A 20,996-nucleotide genomic window follows, 5' to 3' on the forward strand; every position below is an offset into this window, starting at 1 on the left:
AAATACGAAAGAAAAATTAGCCGGGCGTGGTTGTAATCCCAGCTACTTGGGAAACTGTGGCAGGAGAATCTCTTGAACCTGGAAGGTGGAGGTTCCAGTGAGCCGAGATCATGCCACTGCACGCCAACCTGGGTGACAGAATGAGACTCTGTCTCAAATAAATAAACAAACAAATAAATAAAGCAAGCACATTCTGGTATCAGATTTTCTCCTTATCCTTTACAGAGAGTTATAGTCATAATTTATCTCACTTATATCCAGCCCCAATCAAAGTATTAATTAGATAGTGTCTATTGTCCTCCACTTGTAGGGAGAAGATGTTTTGCATAGCAGCGAGCAACTAAGCCAGGAATGAATTCAGCCCTAAGGAGTTACTCTTCTCCATAGCAAGCTCCTCCAAGACAAAGCCCTTAGGTGTGGGCTCTGATACTCCAAGCAGGCCAGACTGCCGGGCAGAAAAGTCAACATGCAGCAGAGCCTCTGTGCTTTGAAGTTTGCACACAATCGCCCCAAAAGCAGTCAGCTCATCTGTCCAAGGGAAAATTAGAAGTTCCAGATTCCAAATAAGATCTGGACTGACCTTGGAGTAATGAGTATGAGACAGATGAGCTTTAAGGCGTTTTATGATCTTAATATTCTATTACTTATAACAATGGAGAGTGTAGCTCTCCCACCATCAGCCAGTGGAAGCGTAGGTGACCTCTGGGTTTTCCCTGTGTCTGCAGATAACTGTCAGCTCTAAGCTTTCTTCATCAAATGTCTCAACCATTGTTCTTTAAAATTTTCCTATGTTTATTCTGACTTTGCTTTTTTCTACCAGGAAGTAAAAACTAAGCTAGTAGTTTCCCAAACTGAAAAAACAAACAAAACATTACTTAAAATGAATGCTGCTGGGCATGATGGCTTATGCCTGTAATCCCAGTACTTTGGGAGGCCAAGGCAGGTGGATCACCTGAGGTCAGGAGTTCAAGACCAGCTTGTCCAACATGGTGAAACCCTGTCTCTACTAAAAATGTAAAAAATTAGCCAGGTGTGGTGGCGGGTGCCTATAATCCCAGCTAGTCAGGAGGCTGAAGCAGGAGAATCACTTGAACCCGGGAGACGGAGGTTGCAGTGACCCGAGGTCATGCCATTGCACTCCAGCCTGGGCAACAAAAGTGGAAACTCCATCTCAAAGAAAAAAAAAATGATTATAGTTTGAGAAAACAGTAAATTATAGGACTTTAAATTTCTATTTTTGAGATGAACTGTCTTTGTATTGCTCTGAATGAATTTTCTTTTTCGTTGTTAATTTTTATTTTTAGAAAAAGTAATCTAGTTTTATTTTGTTTTTGTTTTTGTTTTTGACAGGGTTTCACTCTGTCACCCAGGCTGGAGTGCTGTGGCGCAATTACGGCCCACTGTGGCCTCAACCTCCTGGGCTCCAGCGATCCTCCCGCCTCAGCGTCCCAAGTAGCTGGAACTACAGGCTTGTGCCACCACGCCCAGCTAATTTCTTTACAGAGACAGGGTCCCACTATGTTGCCCTGGCTGGTCTCCAACTCCTGGGCTCAAGTAATCCTCCCACCTTGGCCTCCCAAAATGCTAGGATAACAGGTGTGAGCCACCTGGCCTAAACTTTGGTTTTGTAAATAACATTTTCAAAGATTTTTTTTAAGGGTCCTACGAATAGACAAACCAGGCACATGACCTAAGAAGTCCCATCCGCCCTAACGTGCGTCCCCACCTGCCAGCCTGCAGCTCGAATTTTCCATCACTTGTGGCACTGGTGGCAGCTTTCTGTCTTTTTTATTTGTTTGTTTTAAGAGGTAATGTTTTCTGAAAAATGTGTCAGTTCCCAGGCGGATTTTAAAAAATTAACCCATTAGCATCATGTCTCTCGATAAGATTAGCCTACTTTCACCTCTCAGACGGAAGACCCTGCAGCAGCAGGTGACAAAGCAAAGAGTGACCAACAAGAGAGAGTGGAGGTGGTTGTGGCTAATTTAGTGCTTCCCAGGGCAGGGTTGCACTAGGCCAAAGCAAATGAGAAAAATAAGAACAAGGTAGAGATTTTTTTTTTTTTTATCAAGTAAAACGGGAGCTTTTTATCAAGTTCTCATTTTAAGGGAACGTAAGGAAACATCTTTTTTTTTTTTTTTTTGAGACAGACCTCACCCTGTCTCCCAGACTGGAGTGCAGTGGTGTAATCTCTGCTCACTGCAACCTCCACCTCCCAGGTTGAAGCGATTCTCTTACCTTAGCCACCCGAGTAGCTGGGACTATAAGCACACTCCACCACGCCCGGCTAACTTTTGTATTTTTAGTAGAGACGGGGTTTCACCATGTTGGCCAGGATGGTCTTGAACTCCTGACTTCAAGTAATCCACCCCCCTCGGCTTCCCAAAGTACTGGGATTACAGGCGTGAGCCACCATGCCCAGCCAGGAACATCTTTTATTCTGTGGGCATTTTACTTGCTTTATGGTATCTTAATTTTTCTCTGGAATATGAGGAGAGTAGATGAGAGGTCTGCTGTGGTTTGGGGGGTGGGAGATTGTGTTGGTTTGTGTTTGGAGGTGGCCATTGCTCTTATATTGAAAAATATAACTAAGACAGTCCTCTGTTTGTCCTCCTTTTAAGACATATTTATTTTACTGCCCTGTGAAGTTCAAAATATGAAGAACTTTTGGACTAGAGGATCTGCTGGGTTCTTCCAGTCCCCAAATTGTATTATCTGTGTCCCCCACGCTCTGGACAGAAGCACAGTGGGAGAAGGGGAGGCACATGGGGGTGGGGGGACAGAAAGAAGAGAGAGGTCCCAGTCTGCCATTCCAAGGTAGAAGACCATCTCTCACTGGAACTCACAGCTGATCTCTTCTTTAAGTTCCTATCTTAATGTTTGTGGGGTTTTTTTGTTTGTTTTTTGTGTTTTTTTTAGATAGAGTCTTGCTCTGTTGCCCAGGCTGGAGTACAGTGGTGCAATCTCTGCTTACTGCAGTCTTCGCCTACTAGGTTCAAGCAATTCTCCTGCCTCAGCCACCCAGGTAGCTGGGATTACAGGCACTCAACAACATGCCAAACTAATTTTTGTATTTTTAGTAAAGACGGGGTTTCCCCCAGTTGGCCAGGCTGGCCTTGAACTCCTGACCTCAGGTGATCTACCTGCCTCGGCCTCCCAAAGTGCTGAGATTATAGGCATGAGCCACCGCGCCTGGCCTCTATCTTAATTTTTAATGCAATTTTTATATTGCCATGAAAAAATATAATGATAATTTGCACCAGGAATCACCAAGCTTTTCCCATAAAGAGCCAGGTAGTAAATATTTTAGGCTTTGCAAGCCAAGAGGCAAAATGAAGGCTACTATGCAGATACCTATATAACAAGAGAGAAAATAAATATCCGCAAAATTTGTATTGATGAAATGCAAATTTATGGACATTGAGACTTCAAGTTTATATAATTTTCACATTACAAAATGTTATTTCTCTCTAGATTTTGTTTCAACCATGAAAAATATAAAAACCAGTCTTAGCTCATAGGCCAGATGGAAACAGGCAGAGGGCTGGATTTGGCCTGCAAGCTGCTGTCTGCCAACTCCTGCATTATACAGCTAATTTCATGAGCTACTATGTTATGTTTATCACTGGGATTTTACATCCCATCATGAGGGGCACAGTGATAGGGTGAGAGGGGGAGAAACATACCCCTCCTCCCCCAGTGCCTTGTGGCCAGCAGAGCCCGTCAATAATGAAATACAGGCCGGGCACGGTGGCTCACGCCTGTAATCCCAGCACTTTGGGAGGCCGAGGCAGGTGGACCACTTGAGCTCAGGAGTTCGAGACCAGCCTGGCCAACATGATGAAACCCCATCTCTACTGGAGAATCGTTTGAACCTGGGAGGCGGAGGTTGCAGTCAGCCAATATTACATCACTGCACTCCAGCCTGGGCGACACAGCGAGACTCCATCTCAAAAAAAAAAAGAAGAAGAAGAAGAAATGCAACACTGCACCTGAGAATATGACCGACCCTGGGTCAGACTGTCTCACCTGAATTCAGATCCCCATTCCCAGTGTTCCTTACTATCCTTAGCCTCTCAAAATCTTAGTTTTCTCATCTATCAGATGGAGCTTATACTAGTACCTCCCTTACAGAATTGTTGTAAGATATAATGAGATAATACAAGACAGCCAACATTGAAAGTGCTCAAAATATACTGAGATCATCACAGTGCTGATGGAAGTTCATTTCCTCTCCCACCATCCTGATCAAGGGATCCTGTGGAGCCTATTTTTCTTACATGAATAGCGAAGGTTTCTCAGTCTTTCTGCATTCAAAACTTTTTAGGGGGAAAAAGAAAAGAAAAAAAAAAGGAACCTGGAGTTAATGATTATAGGTATACCTAACATTCTCTGCATTGCATTAAGATGGGCAAAATTTTCTTACCATATTATTTATTCTCAAATGTACCAGAGAGCTCTCATTGCACCTTCTTTGTCAGAGTTAGTAATCTGTATGCTTGCTGTCATCCAGAAAATCAAAAACGGGTGGCTGGCTTAAATGTCTAGACTAGTGATGTGTCTCTGGACAGGAGTTGAGGGATAGGAAGTGGCAGCTGCAGTGAGATTTCTGTGATGTCCAAGGGTGGTGACAGCAGCTTTAGGGCGGGGCAGGTGGGGGCACCTCGCAAAGCAGTCCATGGGTGTCATTCTCCTTCACTGGAGGGCATGGTGCCAGGGCACATGGTTGGTTGCTTAAGGCAGACACGGGCAGAGGCGGCCCTGCAGAGGACAGCTCGTGGCGTCTGTCTGGCACGGTTTGGCTATACTTGGTCAGCTCTTCTTTTCACACACAAAAACCTTCCCCTCAGGCTATTGGCTGGGCAGAGGGACTGGCAGGGTCAGTAATCATAATGCAAAATCAACAGACCTGCTCAGTAGGGTGTTAACCAGCTGTGAACGGTGCCAACTCCCCCTGCTATTAAACCAGGCTGAGCTGGGCTGGGCTGCAGGAGAGAGATTGGAGAAAGGCAGGGCAGGCCACGTCTGTTTCACCAGCATGCACAGGAACGAGCATGCTGGCTATTGACAGTAGAGAGAGAAATAGTCAAGATTATTTGGAAATTATGTTCTGGTCTATTAATAAAAATGCATGTGCATATTTCCTGGTTCTTTTAATGAACAATAAAAATGGATGTGTTTAATGAGATCCTTCATGCGTTTTAAGGGTAAAAAGATAATTGTTTACAGTGCTAGGGGAATATAAAGAATTGTGAGACACAGTTCCCACCTGCAGTTTAGGGAAAGTCATAAACCCTCAACTCAGGAGCACCTAATGATCCGTATCAAGTCAATGAGTTAGTAGCAGCCACAGTAACAGCTCTCAGTGCATCCCATGAACCCTTCTAAGGGCTTACCTGTGCTAGCCAATCTGACCCCATTTCACAGATATGGAAACCAAGACACCTGAGAGTGCCTAGACTCACAGAGGTGAGGTGGCAGAGCTGGGATTTAGACCCAGGAAGTCTGTCTCTGGAACTGGTGCCCTTCACCCTGTACCACTTTGCCTCGTAAGAGAATGTGATGTGCAGGTGAGACATGGGTGGCACACGGGCATTGCGAGAATTAGGATCAAGAGAGGAGTGTGAGACCCAATTGATCCGCACTCCTGGAAGGCTTGCTGCCTTTGTGTAATATATTTGATCCGGCACTTTCTTGGATAAGCATCAAATACCACTGGGGTCTCTAACCAATATTTTGTTAAATAAAACATTGTAATGTGTCTGTGCTCTTAGGCAAATGATATTTGGTTAATCAACCAATATAGTCAGTGTACTCTAATAAATACTATTAACAAATACGAGTTAATTCATTGGTTGTTTGTTAGAGATAGATAACAGCAGTCTCTCACCCTTGCTCTTAGATTCAACACCAGTTCTTTGGCACTGGACAAGGGACTTCAAGAGGAAATGTCAGGGAGGAAGGTGGCTAGTGCAGACTGATGGAAGAAAGGATCAAACAATAGTTGTGGATGTCCTTTGGCTTGGGATCTTGTAGCCAAAAAGGAGAGAGGGGAGGCCCCCAGTGACCTTATTGAGTGCAGGGTACCAGGCATGCTAGTGACAGCATCTCGACTCCTTACAAAAACACTGCAAGGTACATCCTAATATCTCCCTTGACAGATGGGGGAACTTGGAAGAATTAAGAAATTTCCCGGCTGGGCGCGGTGGCTCACGCCTGTAATCCCAGCACTGTGGGAGGCCGAGGTGGGTGGATCACGAGGTCAGGAGATCGAGACCATCCTGGCTAACATGGTGACACCCCGTCTCTACTAAAAAAAATACAAAAAGTTAGATGGGCGTGGTGGCGGGCGCCTGTAGTCCCAGCTACTCAGGAGACTGAGGCAGGAGAATTGCGTGAACTCAGGAGGTAGAGCTTGCAGTGAGCCAAGACCGCACCACTGCACTCCAGCCTGGGCGACAGAGTGAGACTCCATCAAAAAAAAGAAAGAAAAAGAAATTTCCCAAAGCTCCAGTTTGTAGCTACAATGCTGGGAGTAGACTCTACATAGATGAGTCCGTATATATCCAGTAGGTCCATACATACGTGGCCTGTGATTTCTGGAATTCCAAACCTTTTTGGATTCTCTACAATTAAAGGTTATTTTGCATTTTAAGTAAGGCCGTAAAACATAAATGCAACTGTGAAAAAGAATGATTTCCACAAGTTTAACTACTTAATATTCAAAAGTGCTAAAACATCATGTAATCTCGGGTCATTTCCTGATGGTGGGAGGGGGTTTAAAAGCCATAATATTATTATTAAGAGCTTTCTGTTCATGACAAATGATTTTGTATTCCATTAAGATATGAGGAAACTATGGGGTAATTTATTGTTGGAAGGAGAAAAATCATAAAAATGTTGCTTAAGAAATATCCATTAGTTATGCTTCCTTAATAGTTAGCCTTTGGCCATCCTGGTTTTTTAAGTGATTTAATGGTTGAATAGTAATGAATGGGTTATTACTATTAAAGTAACCATAGTGTTTCAAAAAAACAGGTCCAACAATGTAGGTGGATTAAAATCAGTAAGAATAAAAATATGGACTCTGTATCTTTTTAATTAAATAATCCATTTGAATTTTTGAATTATTGAAACATTTGCTAATTGAAAATGTATTTAAGAAAACACAGCATTAGTGAGAGACATTAATATCTTGAGTCTTGAGCTACTGTCATCACCATCCAAAAGTATTCAAGTGCCCCTGTGCTGGGGTCTCTGCAATATCACACAGGCAGGGCTTGTTTCTAGAGCAGCAGCTGAACAGCAACCAGAGAGCAGCCCTGACTATAATTTTGAGTTCTTCACACAATCAGGTGCAGCATCTACATGTCAGCAACATTGTCACATACTCTGAAGTCCTAGTCAGCTTAATTATGCAGCTGCACAGGCAAGCCACGCCTTGCCAATTTAACTGAGAATTAAACCTGGAATGATTTTGGAGCAGTTCCACTAACTGGGGCACAGAAACACAGCTCTAGACCTGGCTCTGGAGCCTCATCTGCAAGGCAGACCTCATGCACATAGATTATATGGCAGACACGTATAACTGGAGAGTACAGTCAACCCTCTCACAATGGCTCTTCATTTATCTGACTGCTGGATGGACCAGAATTCTCCATACCTCTGTGCAATAGCAGCTCAGAGCTGGAGGTGTCCCCCTAGTATACCAGCACATGTCGGCTACACCAATCAGTTTTCTTTTATTTTTTATATTATTTAAACTTTTTTTGTGGCCACATAGTAGGTATATCTATTTATGGGGTACATGAGATGTTTTGATACAGGCATGCAATGTGAAATAAGCACATCATGGAGAATGGGGCATCCATCCCCTCAAGCATTTATCCCTTGAGTTACAAAGAATCCAATTTCTTTTCTTTTTTTTTTTTTTCCTGAGACAGGGTCTCACTCTGTTGCCCAGGCTGGAGTGCAATGGCATGATCTTGGCTCACTGCAATCTCTGCCTCCTGGGTTCAAGCAATCCTCCCATCTCAGCCCTCTGAGTAGCTGAGACTACACGTGTGCACCACCATGTCCAGCTAAATTTTGTTTTTGTTTTTGTTTCTTTGTAGAGATGGAGTTTCTCCATGTTGCCCAGGCTGGTCTCGAACTCCTGATCTCAAGCGATCTGCCTGCCTTGGCCTCCAAACATGCTGGGATTACAGGCATGAACCCTCGTGCCTGGCTGCATTCTTTATTTTAAAATACACAATTAAGTTATTATTGACTGTAATCACCCTACTGTGCTACCAAATAGTCTTACTCATTCTATTTTTTTTTTGTACCCATTAATCATTCCACCTCCCATCCAACCCTTCATTACCCCTCTTGGCCTCTGGTAACCATTCTTCTACTCTCTATGTCCATGAGTTCAGTTGATTTGATTTTTAGATCCCACACATAAGTGAGAATATACAATATTTGTCTTCCTGTGCTGGCTTATTTCGTTTAACATAGTGATCTCCAGTTCCATCCATGTTGCAAATGACTTGATCTCCTTCTTTTTTGTGGCTGCATAGTACTCCATTGTGTATATGTACCACATTTCCTTTATCCATTCGTCTGTTGATGGACATGTAGATTGCTTCCAAATCTTAGCTATAGTATACTCTGGTTTCTCTTCAGATTGCATAAATCTTTCACTTTTTACCAAATCTTAGCTATTGTAAACAGTGTTACAACAAACATGGGAGTGCAGATATCTCTTCGATACACTGATTTCCTTTCCTTTGGATAGATACCCAATAGTGGGATTGCTGGATCGTATGGTAGTGCAATTTTTAGTTTTTTGAGGAACCTCCACACTGTTCTCCATGGTGGTTGTACTAATTTACATCCCCACAAACAGTGTACAAAGTTTCCCTTTTCTCTACTTCCTTTCCAGCATTTGTTATTGACTGTCATTTGGATATAAGCCATTTTAACTGAGGTGAGAGGATATCTCAGTGTAGTTTTGATTTGCTTTTCTCTGATGATCAATGATGTTTAGCACCTTTTCATTAGCCTGTTTGCTATCTGTATGTCTTCTATTGAGAAATGTCTATTCAAACCTTTTGCCCATTTTTTGACCATATGGTTTTACGATTAGCTATTTCACTCTAATTCCTGATGGTTGAACTTATTCTTTTAATGAAGTAATTTAATTAAATATTAAATAACTAAGTGATTAAATATGAATTCATAAAAAGACATTTGTTTATGTAAAAATAAGGTTGAAAGATTTGATAAAATGAAATTGAGAGAAAAACTATTATTCAATTACATGTGGCTGAGCTAGCACTTAAAGAGTGAGAGAAAAATATGGATTAATATCCAGAAGGACTCTATGGTCAGATTGCTCCACGAGCATCTTTTTTATTTTTTATTTTATTTATTTACTTTTTATTTTTTTGAGACAGAGTCTAGCTCTGTCACCCAGGCTGGAGTGCAGTGGCACAATCTCAGCTAACTGCAACCTCAGCCTCCTGGGTTCAAGCAGTTCTCATGCCTCAGCCTCTTGAGTAGCTAAGGTTACAGGCATGCACCACCAAACCCTGCTAATTTTTGTATTTTTAGTAGAGACAGGGTTTCACATTGTTGGCCAGGCTGGTCTCAAACTCCTGACCTCCAGTGATCCACCGGCCACTGCCTCCCAAAGTGCTGGGATTACAGGAGTGAGCCACCATGCCCAGCCCCTACAAGCAATTGGCCTGTAAAAAAAAAAAAAAAAAAAAAAAAAAAAATTATAAAACCAGAATGTGTTGATGGTGCACTATGGGTGTGATTTAGCAAGAATGATGCCATTGAACTCTAAACAGCAGACCCATTCCCATAGGAACAACCTGGACCCTATCTCACTAGATTACAGAATTCGTGAGCATTTATATATTTTAAGTTAACCAGTGTTCATGTTTCTATTTGTTTGTTTTTGACTCTTCACTTTAACTTTTTCAATTAACTAATAAGCTGGTACTCAACGATCAAATAGAAATTCTACCTTAATGTGCAAACAAACCAAATACAACAAAAACTAAATATTTTACCACCAAAAGTTCAAGACCCAAACTGAGGGACAATATCAAAAAGAAAAAAATCAAGAACTGTGATTTTGATGACAATAAAGGGGGCAACTCATGGCGGCAGGTGGTGATGGGAAGGCAGACACCAGGCAGGGAGGACTCATGGGAACAGCACGCTCACATCAGAGCCTCACACCTGACTGCTAAGCACCCGGGTGGGTCCTACGGATTCTTGCAACAGTGAGAGCCACTTGTTGGCATCAGGCCTCAGGTGTTGATTGCAGGTGAAAGCACTGACAAGATCTCTGGCATAAAATGATGGATTTGCTAAAAATCAAACAGTTTTTCATTTTCTATGGTCATTGAGGACCTTGTATAAGGCTGAAGATCTAATTTAAAAACTGGTATCCTGAAGTTACTCTATCAACATTGATTTCTTAGTTTTGGGGATAAGGGTTGTAATTGGATCGGGGAGAGGCATACAGAAGTATTTGGGGTACAGTGTCATGTTTCCTGCAGTCTACTTTTGAATGATTTGGGGGGAAAGTGGTGTATGTGTGTGTGGAGAAAGAGAGAGAGAGGAGAGACAGACAGAGAGATGGAGCAGGTGGGACAACTTAACAGTTGGTGAACTTAGATGGGAGGAGATACCAGTGTTCCCAGTACTGTTTGTCAGCTCTTCTGAGGGTTGGGTTTAAACTTTTTCCAAAAGAATTTCTTTTAATCCAAGCAGCTAACAAATAATTAGCCTTGTGTTAATTTTAACATGTGTTAAAATAGCCAAAGCCTCTGGTTCCATTTTTTGCCATTTTGATCATAGTTGTTCATAATTCATACATACAGAAAATATCTGCATCACGGCATCCGTCAAATAGCCATGCAATTCATATGCCTTCAAATTGGATGAAAATAAACCAGCTGTCCATCCATTGATTCATCCAGTCAATCCATAAACACTTGTTTAGGACATCTTATATGCCAAAGATACCAGTGTGAATATGACTGCACAATTCCTTCTCTCCTGCGACAGTCATCAGAAAAAAATAGGCATTGAATACCTAACTGCAGAGGCTCAATGGGAGTGTATAGGCAAAGGGGGCCAGTCTAGTTTGGAGAAGATCAACAAATACTTGCTTAAGCTAAGACCGAAAGATTTCCAGTAGCATATGGTGAATGTGACTGTTACTCCAAGAAATAAAATTAAGCCTGTCTCAAGGCCCCCACACCTTCTCACAGGCTAGAGAATTGCCAATCTGCTCTTCTTCCCTCTAGCCCTAGAGGCTCAGAATCCAGGTGTTGTGTGGCATCTGGGAGGCAGAAGAATCAGAGGTGATCACTGCCCATTTGAAAACAGTGACCAGCTTCCCCCGTGCACACTTGAGCCCACGGTCCATGCCCAGGTTGAGCTTCCTTACCCAGTATCTTGTACCCTTGGGTGTAGGACTCAGGCTTTCCTTTCAGAGGCCCTGCTGCCTCTTCCAGATGCTGTGAGGGAGTAGCATGCTCGGGGGTGGGAGGGGGCACTGAAGACTTGCATTTCTGAGGACTTGCATTTCTGAGGACTTGCATTTCTGACAAGTCTCCAGGAGATGCTGCTGTCTGGGAATCCACACTTTGAGTTTTAGTAGAGAATACTTAAAAGATGTAATTGAAATGAGCATTAAAGTTTAAAAACCCAGAAAGACAAGATTAAAATAATTTAGTCAAGACATGACTTCATGATCCCAAATATCTGGGAGGAAAATTGCAATGAGTTAGTCTTCTAGAAATACCAAATATGCAACTTTGAGGAGACTATAGAATTTCCTTCTCAGTCAGTTACTTTCTCTTTTTTTATTTCAGTAGGTTACTGGGGAACAAGTGGTGTTTGGTTACATGGATAAGTTCTTTAGTGGTGATTTCTGAGATTTTGATGCACCCATCACCCGAGCAGTGTACCCTGTACCCAATGTGTGGTCTTTAATCCCTCACCCCCTTTTACACTTCCCCCTAAGTCCATTGTATCATTCTTATGCCTTTGCGTACTCATAGCTTAGCTCCCACTTCTAAGTGAGAATATGCAACGTTTGATTTTCTATTCCTGAGTTACTTCACTTAGAATAATGGTCTCCAGTTCCATCCAGGTTGCCGCTAATGCCATTATTTCACTCCTTTTTTTTTTTTTTTTTTAACGGAGTTTTGCTCTTGTTACCCAGGCTTGAGTGCAATGGCGCGATCTCAGCTCACTACAATCTCTGCCTCCCAGGTTCAAGCGATTCTCCTGCCTCAGCTTCCCGAGTAGCTGAGATTACAGATGCCCGCCACCACACCTGGCTAATTTTTGTATTTTTAGTAGGGACGGGGTTTTGCCATGTTGGCCAGGCCAGTCTCGAACTCCTGACCTCAGGTGATCCGCCCACCTGGGCCTCCCAAAGTGCTGGGATTGCAGGCGTGAGCCCCCAGGCCCAGCCTATTTCATTCCTTTTTATGGCCGAGTAGTATTCCATGGTATATATACCACATTGTCTTTATCCACTCATTGATTGATGGGCATCTGGGCTGATTCCAGATTTTCGCAATTGCGAATAGTCCTGTTATAAATATGAGTGTGCAAGTGTATTTTTCGTATAATGACTTATTTTCCTGTGGGTAGCTACCCAGTAGTTACTTTCCATTCCTGTAAATTACAATGTATATAAACATGATGAGTGTCAAATGATGAATGTCTCAAAATTACTGTGTGCTCCCTTCCTGGAATGACAGCAAGGACCTACTGCCCCAGGCTAAGAAAAGATATTCAGTTAAAGATACTCTTGTTTGTGTGGGTTTTCTTGTTTTGGTTGTGTAAGTAGAATTCTCCACCTTAGGAATATCTAACATTTCTTTTTTTATTTTCCCTACTAACCATCCAGTATATCTCCTAGATGTGCCTGGCCTCTGCTATCAACATATTTTCTGGAGAAAGCAAATTAATTTTCAGTTAATATTAACCTGAATAAAAAATTATAAAGCAAAGGATTAATGTACAACCATATAATAATATGTAGCATATACGTCAAAACACTTTTTTTTTTTTTGAGACAGAGTCTCGCTCTGTCACCCTGGCTGGAGTGCAGTGGCATGATCTCAGCTCACTGCAACCTCCACCTCCTGGGTTCAAGCCATTCTCCTGCCTCAGCCTCCCGAGTAGCTGGAATTACAGGAGCCCACCACCACACCCAGCTAATTTTTATATTTTTTAGTTGAGATGGGGTTTCACCAGGTTGGCCAGTTTGGTCTCAAACTCCTGACCTCAAGTTACCTGCCTGCCTCGGCCTCCCAAAGTGCTGGGATTACAGGCATGAGCCACTGTGCCCAGCTAAAATACATTTTAAGTCTATTATTTGAAACTATTTCTTTATTTGTTCCTCTGCTGGCAGAGAAAAGTTTTAAAAATTTGATGTCCATTGGAGCTGGAATGTGCATAGGTGTGAGGGCTGGGGGGTAAGTGTGTCACAGTGACTAGTTAGGTAGGATAAGGTATGTCTAACTCACAGCTGAATTTTTTGTTTTGGTTTTGGCTTTATAAGAAAGAACATTCTGTTGTTCAAAACATTGGAGAATAACAAAAAGAAAGAACATTCTGATACTAGCATTAATAAGTTTGTTCTCTTTAAAGATGTGTAATGGGTATTGATCCTTTTCCCAGTCTAAACATTATTTAAGTCAAAGAAAACCTCAATATCACCTATGGAATATATTGCATATTAATCTACACAAATATATATAAGGTTGGTGCAAAAGTTATTGTGGCTTTTGCCATTGAAAGGAATGGCAAAAAAAATCGTCCAAGTAATGGCACTAACCAAACACATTGTGTTCTACATAAGAGGTACATATAGATGTATACATTATACACATATACACATATACATACATGAACATTATGTAGAACCTACGAATTTGCCAGTATTTGACCACTTTCTACTTATGACGGCAGCAATTTCTTATGATTCAATTATATAGTATCTTGAAAAAAAGGATAGCTTTGTCGTTTCCATATATAAATTATTAGGTTGGTAGAAAGGTAATTAAAAGTAATGGCAAAAACTGCCATTACTTTAATACTTAAAATTCCCAAGTACAATACAAATGATGTATTCTTATCTGACATTTCTCCCCTATGCAACATGTTCTCAGTTTTCTGCTTTATTTCTATTGATATACTGATATATTTCTATTGATATATTGATATATTGCTACAAGGTCACCTGGCTCCTAACGGATAGTGTCCAATACTCAAAGAACAGAGAAATGCATTTGCTTTTACCCTGCCCGTTGGGATTTATTCAGCTGTTTCTAAACAAAACCCTTTCTCTTTCCCTCTTCCTAGGGCTGTGTCTGTAAAGACAAAGGCCAGTGCTTCTGTGACGGGGCCAAAGGGGAGAAGGTAAAAACAAAACCTAATACTGCTTGTTGACACTGTAAAGCTCTAGAAGGTAAAACTCACCTTCTTCTTTCATCGGTAGCAGAAAGATCAGCAGTATGTTGTTCCATTTCCCAAATCCAATGTTAAAGTAATTGTATATAAACATTAACCTAAAAAAAAAAAGAAAAAAGTCATCTAGGAAGCTTCAGATACCTTATATATACAATGGCAATTAAATTACAACTCTCTTGGTCTGTAAAGAATAAGTAGCAAATGAGAAAAAGAAAAAGAAAGTTTATGACAAGCCTCCATATGTATACACTATTTACAATGTTGCTAAACACAAGAGAAGAACTGAAAACGATTTGATTCATTCACTTTGACAGAAAATAAACATTGAAATTCACAGATTTTTGTCCTGCAGCATTGGTTCAAGTTCGCCCCCTGGTGGAGAAATCCCGCAGCAGCACACTGGTTGAGGCAAAACTTAGAGGGAAGTAGCTCCATTGCAGAATTCAAGAAAAAAAGGAATGCCGTGAAATCTCATTAATTCGCTCCATTAACTTGCAATTTGTGATAATTAAGATAGAGGCAGAACTAAAGTTTTTTTCTTTGTTTACCAAACCCTTTCCTCAGAGACACTAATTAATTGTTTAACAATATTGAAGGATGACTATTTTAAAATATTTTAAGAACATATTTAAGCTCTTTATCTAATTTCTATATAATGTGTATGCTAATTATAATAATTGTACTTATTTTAAATTGTTTCATAATTCGCATGTAGTTGGATTTAGGTTTTTTCTTGAATCTGTGAATGTATTAAAATTCAGGTTCCCATTGAGAAGCACTTTCTCTGTGATTCTCCTTGCATTCAAGAAGCATTTATTGAGTTTCTACTATTTGCAAGATGCTATTCTAGGGTGTATAAAAGTAACTGAGTAGCGAGAGGGGTCTAGTACATTCTTTTATTTCTCTTCTTATTGAGTGTGTGTGCACACACACAATGTAAAATAGCTGACTTGTTCTTTTTTGTTTTAATTTGCCAATTGTGTAACTAAATTGACCCAATTAACCAAATCAGCTGGTGGCCTTTACTGTTGAAGAGTACAGTCGGCCCTCCTTATCCACAGTTTCTGAATCCTCAGAATCAACCAATGGCATACTGAAAATACTTGGCGGGGGGGGGCAATAATAAAAAATAACAATACAACAATAAAAGATAATACAAATAAAAAATGCAGTATAACAACTATTTGCAAAGCATTTGCATTGTATTAGGTATTATAAGTCACCTAGAGATTTAAAGTATATGGAAGGATGTTCTAGGTTATATGCAAATAGTATGCCATTTTGTATAAGGGACTTAAGAATCCACAGGTTTTCGTGTGGGGGGGAAGGTCCTGGAAGCAATCCCCCAGCGACACTGAGGGACAAACGTAATTCCAAGATACATATCCATGGGAAAATTATTTGTTGGTAGAACCGTGTCAAGCCTTGGGCTTAAAGTACTTTCACTCACTTTTACTAGGTACTTTCCCTTAATATTATCCGACTCCTTCTAAAACATTACTGAGCTCACACCTTTTTGGTTATGCCACCCTTGCTGCCTCTCCTGTGTCTCCTACACAAATAGCAGATTCAATTACTAACTCCTGTGTATTAAAGAAAGGGCTAAGACTCATAACCTGCCTGGTGGCGTTCTTTCAAGCTACATAGTAATTATAAACTCCCCAGACACCTTCTTGCACCTGACCCTCACTGTCTCTCCATCCCACAACAAACACTCCACTAACCTTGATGCTTCTACCTGGGCGTTCCCTTTTATTTTTTATTCCTTCTCCCTTCAGCTCTGCTCTACATAGCCCTACCATCTGGGGGAAAGTCAAGTTTCTACAAGACCAAGAGCCACCACTTTCAAGCCTATAGACAAATACTAACAACTAGTAGCTTTCTGGTTACCTATGTAGTCACTCCTGAGTGCTAATTATGATTTTTTTAATCCAAGGAAAAAATATGCAGTCATCATGAAGTCATAAACAAGAGAACATAATGTTTATTGGTGTGTTTATTGTTGGATAGTTGCTGCTCTGTGTGTTTCTCACCTCGTTTTGGTTTTAACAGGGGGAAAAAGGCTTTCCTGGACCCCCCGGTTCTCCTGGCCAGAAAGGATTCACGGGTCCTGAAGGCTTGCCTGGACCGCAGGGACCCAAGGTATGTCATCTTGCAAGCTTGGAAAATCCCCAACCCACCTAACCCTCTTCCTGCCTACCCCCTGGGCTGCTGCAAACCTGGAGAGAATTCCGCATCTTAGTCAACTACTAGGTGCATGGTGAACTCCTGGGCCCCAGTATTAGCGGGCCACATAGAACCACAACCTGTTCCAAGACTATTGCAAATGATCATCATTAGCTTCAAGTCTGTGGCTCCAATTCATCTCCCTCCCTAACCTACAGTGTCTACATCTGCATCTGTTCCTAGCTCTATTCCTCCTACAATGAAAAATCAGAGCTCTTTTCGCTTCTATTCAAGACCTGTCCAACCACCTGTGCCCCATCCTTGGGATTCCTTGTTCCACAAGGTGCCTCCCCTCTCTCCGGACATTCCAGCTTTTCTTTTGTTACTGGCTTTTCTCTTTCAGTTCTTAAACATGCAAATATTTTCCCATGATAATACAAAACTTCCTCTCCATCTGTTATGTCCTGTGACCAAAGGATTGCCATCCTTTCCCTGACTTTCCTTTCTCTGTCAAACTTCTTAAAAGAATAGTCAAACATGCTGCCTGTAGTTCATCTACTATTCAATCCTTAGCAATAATTTGCCTCCTACCACCTCTCCTCTGAAAACACTCCAGCAAAGATCACCAATGACCTTCAAGTGGCCAATGCCAATACATACTTTTGTGTCTTAATCTGACCTGAACCCCTCTGCTTAGTTTCAAATTATGTGGATCGCTCTCCTCTCCTTGAAACATTTGTCTGTCTTTGTTTCTGTATTTCTCCTGTCTATCCTTCCCTTCCTCCGTGGGTTTCTCTTTTCCTTCTGGTCCCTTAAACATCCAGAGTCTACGACCCTTCACACTCATCACACATTCTTATCCTAAAGTATGTGATACAGCAAAGGGCTTTGTTTAAATAAATACCCTAGAGGATTTACTAAATAACTGAATAACCACTGGATTTGCTGAGTACTCTTTCCTGCTGTGGACATTAGCTAGACTTAAGCCTGGCTTCTCACGCACCCACACATTCATTCCCCTGACTACTGAACTCCAGCAAGCTATAAACCAACTAATGAGCTATGAAAAATAATAATAATTGATCTATACAGGGTCTTTTACAAATTTCATAATATATTAGAATATGTATTAGAGGCCAGACACAGTGGTTCATGCCTGTAGTCCCATTGCTCTGGGAGGCTGAGGCAGGAGGATCACTTGAGCCCACGAGTTTGAGGTCAACCTGGGCAACATAAGGAGACCTAGTTTCTACCAAAAATACAAAAATTAGCCAGTTGTGGTGGCATATGTCTGTGGTCTCAGCTACTCAGGAGGCTGAGGTGGGAGGATTGCTTGAGCCCTGGAGGCAGAGGCTGCAGTGAGCCATGATCATGCTATTGCACTCCAGCCTGGGTAACAGAGCGAGACCCTGTCAAAAAAAAAATACATATATATGTATTAGAATAATGTATGGAATATGTAAATGATAATCAAAGCCAAAGCCAACCTACTGCATATGTAACTCTGTGCCAGGCATTGCGCCATCTATTTCTCCCTGGATCTCATTTGATCCTCACATCAGTCCCACAAGTCATGACTGTGGTGATTTACAACGTAGTTCCCATCATTACCTCCACTACATGGATGAGAAAACGGACACAGAGCCCTTGAGGAATTTGTCCTGGGTCACGCAGCTCACAGGAAGCAAAATCAGAGTTCAAACCTGGTTTGACACTGTGTGTGGGATTTTCCTCAAACCAAACAATTCTCCAACTCCCTGGATGCCAACTGGGTACCCAACAATTCAGTTATGACATTAAATACCTGGGGTTAGTGCAGACCCCGTAGGGTAAGGGTTCAGTCCCACAAGACTGTTCCCACTTCAGGACTAGTCATAAGTAGTGGGTCCTCAGTTTCCCATAATTCCGTCCAACTTGGCTACAAATAAATTAGGCATCCCCATGACCTCCTCCTCCGCTTTGATAATTTGCTAAAGAGCCTCACAGAACTCATGGGAACATTTACCAGGTTGTTATAAGGGATATGAACAAGAGATGAAGAGATACACAGGAGAAGGTCCAGAAGGGTCCCAAGTGCAGGAGCTTCTGTCGCCATGGAGTTAAGGTGCATTACTGTCCCGGAACATGAATGTTCACCCACCCAGAAGCTCTCTGAACACCATGCTTCAGGGATTCTCATGGAGGTGTCATCACGTGGGCAGGATCAATTATAAACTCAATTTCCAGTTCCGCTTTCCTCACTGAAGGGTGCAGCTGGAGCTGAAAGTTTCAAGCTTCTAATCATGGCTTGGTCTTTCTGATGACCAGCCCCCATCTGGCAGCCCATCAAGAGTTGCCTCCTGGCCGGGCACGGTGGCTCACGCTTGTAATCCCAGCACTTTGGGAGGCCGAGGCGGGCAGATCACGAGGCAGGAGATCGAGACCACGGTGAAACCCCGTCTCTACTAAAAATACAAAAAAATTAGCCGGGCGAAGTGGCGGGCGCCTGTAGTCCCAGCTACTCGGGAGGCTGAGGCAGGAGAATGGCGTGAACCTGGGAGGCGGAGCCTGCAGTGAGCCGAGATCGCGCCACTGCACTCCAGCCTGGGCGACAGAGCGAGACTCCGTCTCAAAAAAAAAAAAAAAAAAAGAGTTGCCTCCTTAGAACAAAAGACACTTCTATCACCCAGGATATTCCAAGTGAGGTCAAACACCAAATATTAGAACAAAAGATGGTCTTAATTCCCCTATCACTCAGAATATTAGAAGGGTTTTAGGAGCTCTGTGTCAGGAACCAAAGGCACAGAACAAACATGTCTTTCTCATGTCACATATATGATGCCAGAATCAAACTCTTGAAACCACACCCACAGCTTACATGTAAAATGCAAAATCTTGCTGTTTTCCAGCAATTCTGCCATTTCCCTGTCTACCATATTCATGTGTGTGTTCTTTTTGTCCATTTCTCCTTCTTCTGATCCTAATTTTGAAAAAGTCATTCAGATTCTGGGCAGAAACTGAACACTGACTTCCTCTACGGCATGGACCCAGGTTTTCTTCCATTTCTATTGGTAGAACGAGTTTTCAACCCTGGACTTAGATCAGCCCAATGCCGATTCCTTTTTTTAAAAAAATTGTTATCTGTAGCCCACTCTGTTTCATTCTCTTCAGCATTTCTTTAGAGGTGCTGAAATTCATTAAAATAGTCACAAACACATGGCACTTAGTATGGGTTACATGCATGCAGGCATTCCAGAAAATTAATCCAGGAAACCTGAGTCCCATGTTGTCATAGATTCATATTTTAAAGCATATAAGGCTTACAGATATATATGAATAGCTACGAAAGATAATATAATCAAAGGCAGACAATTAGAGAATATTAAAACCTGACCAAAAAGATGTTTTAGATTTACAAGATTTCTATTTTAATTTTAAATATTTTCTGCAATGAGAAAGTAAAACCTTCTGCTTTCGGCATCACATGAATAGAATTCTGTAGGGAAGGGGAATGGCCTTGAACACAGCCATGCACCCCAGAATTCCACCGTAGATGGGAGAGACTGACTTTGGCCTTGACAGTGCAATCTCAGAAGATTCTGTAACAACCCTTTTCTCAAATAATAACAATAAAATTAAAAATCAAAACATACTGAAACTCTCTGGAATGATGAAAATGGCTTTTGGACAATGAAACTTTCACACCACGTGGCCTAGCTGAAATAGTCACCATTTAAGGTTATTCTCCAAGAAATGGGACGTCGAAACGGAATGCATTACATGCCCAAAGCAAGTTTATCTCTGGTTCAGGCAGTCCTTACTTGGCTATATATTTCCTTGTGCATGTCAGGCACATTTTGTTAATAGTGTTTCTTGTGCTCAGAAATACTGGCTGCCATTCTCATCCACAATTGTAGTTGTGTCATTCATTTTTATCAGACCTCAGCAGCTGTGAGGCTAATTAGGACTTTTTTTTTATTATTATACTTTAGGTTTTAGGGTACATGTGCACAATGTGCAGGTTTGTTACATATGTATCCATGTGCCATAAGCCATAATTAGGACTTTTGCACAGACTTTAATGTGCACAAGAATCACTAAAGAACCATGTTAAAAATGCAGACTCTGGGTCAATAGTCTGGGAGGTGAGGCAGATCTAAGATTCTACATTTCTAATAAGCTTCCAGGTAATGCTAATGCTGCAGGCCCCAAACCCCACTTTGAGTAGCAAGGGTTTGAATGAATTTTTGTCTTTTCTGATAAACAATTATCAAGTTCCAATGAAATAAGCAAGCAATTGAATCTTATTAACAATGAAATAATCAGAAGGGCAAAACAGCTTGGCATGTGAC

The 20,996-nt window shown here is 41.6% G+C and overlaps 1 protein-coding gene across 1 annotated transcript in view; it reads left to right on the forward strand.

Moving 5' to 3' along the window:
* The first annotated feature begins 652 nt into the window (after positions 1-652).
* Positions 653-20,996, forward strand: part of COL4A3 (collagen type IV alpha 3 chain) — a 90,843-nt gene continuing 70,499 nt past the window's right edge. The window contains exons 1-3 of the mRNA XM_030802314.1: positions 653-691; positions 14,392-14,448; positions 16,552-16,641. Coding sequence (XP_030658174.1) covers positions 653-691; positions 14,392-14,448; positions 16,552-16,641 — 186 coding nt within the window. The remainder of the gene's footprint in view (positions 692-14,391; positions 14,449-16,551; positions 16,642-20,996) is intronic.

The sequence above is a fragment of the Nomascus leucogenys genome, chromosome 22a, assembly GCF_006542625.1.
Source record: "Nomascus leucogenys isolate Asia chromosome 22a, Asia_NLE_v1, whole genome shotgun sequence".
Classification (NCBI taxonomy): Eukaryota; Metazoa; Chordata; class Mammalia; order Primates; family Hylobatidae; genus Nomascus; species Nomascus leucogenys.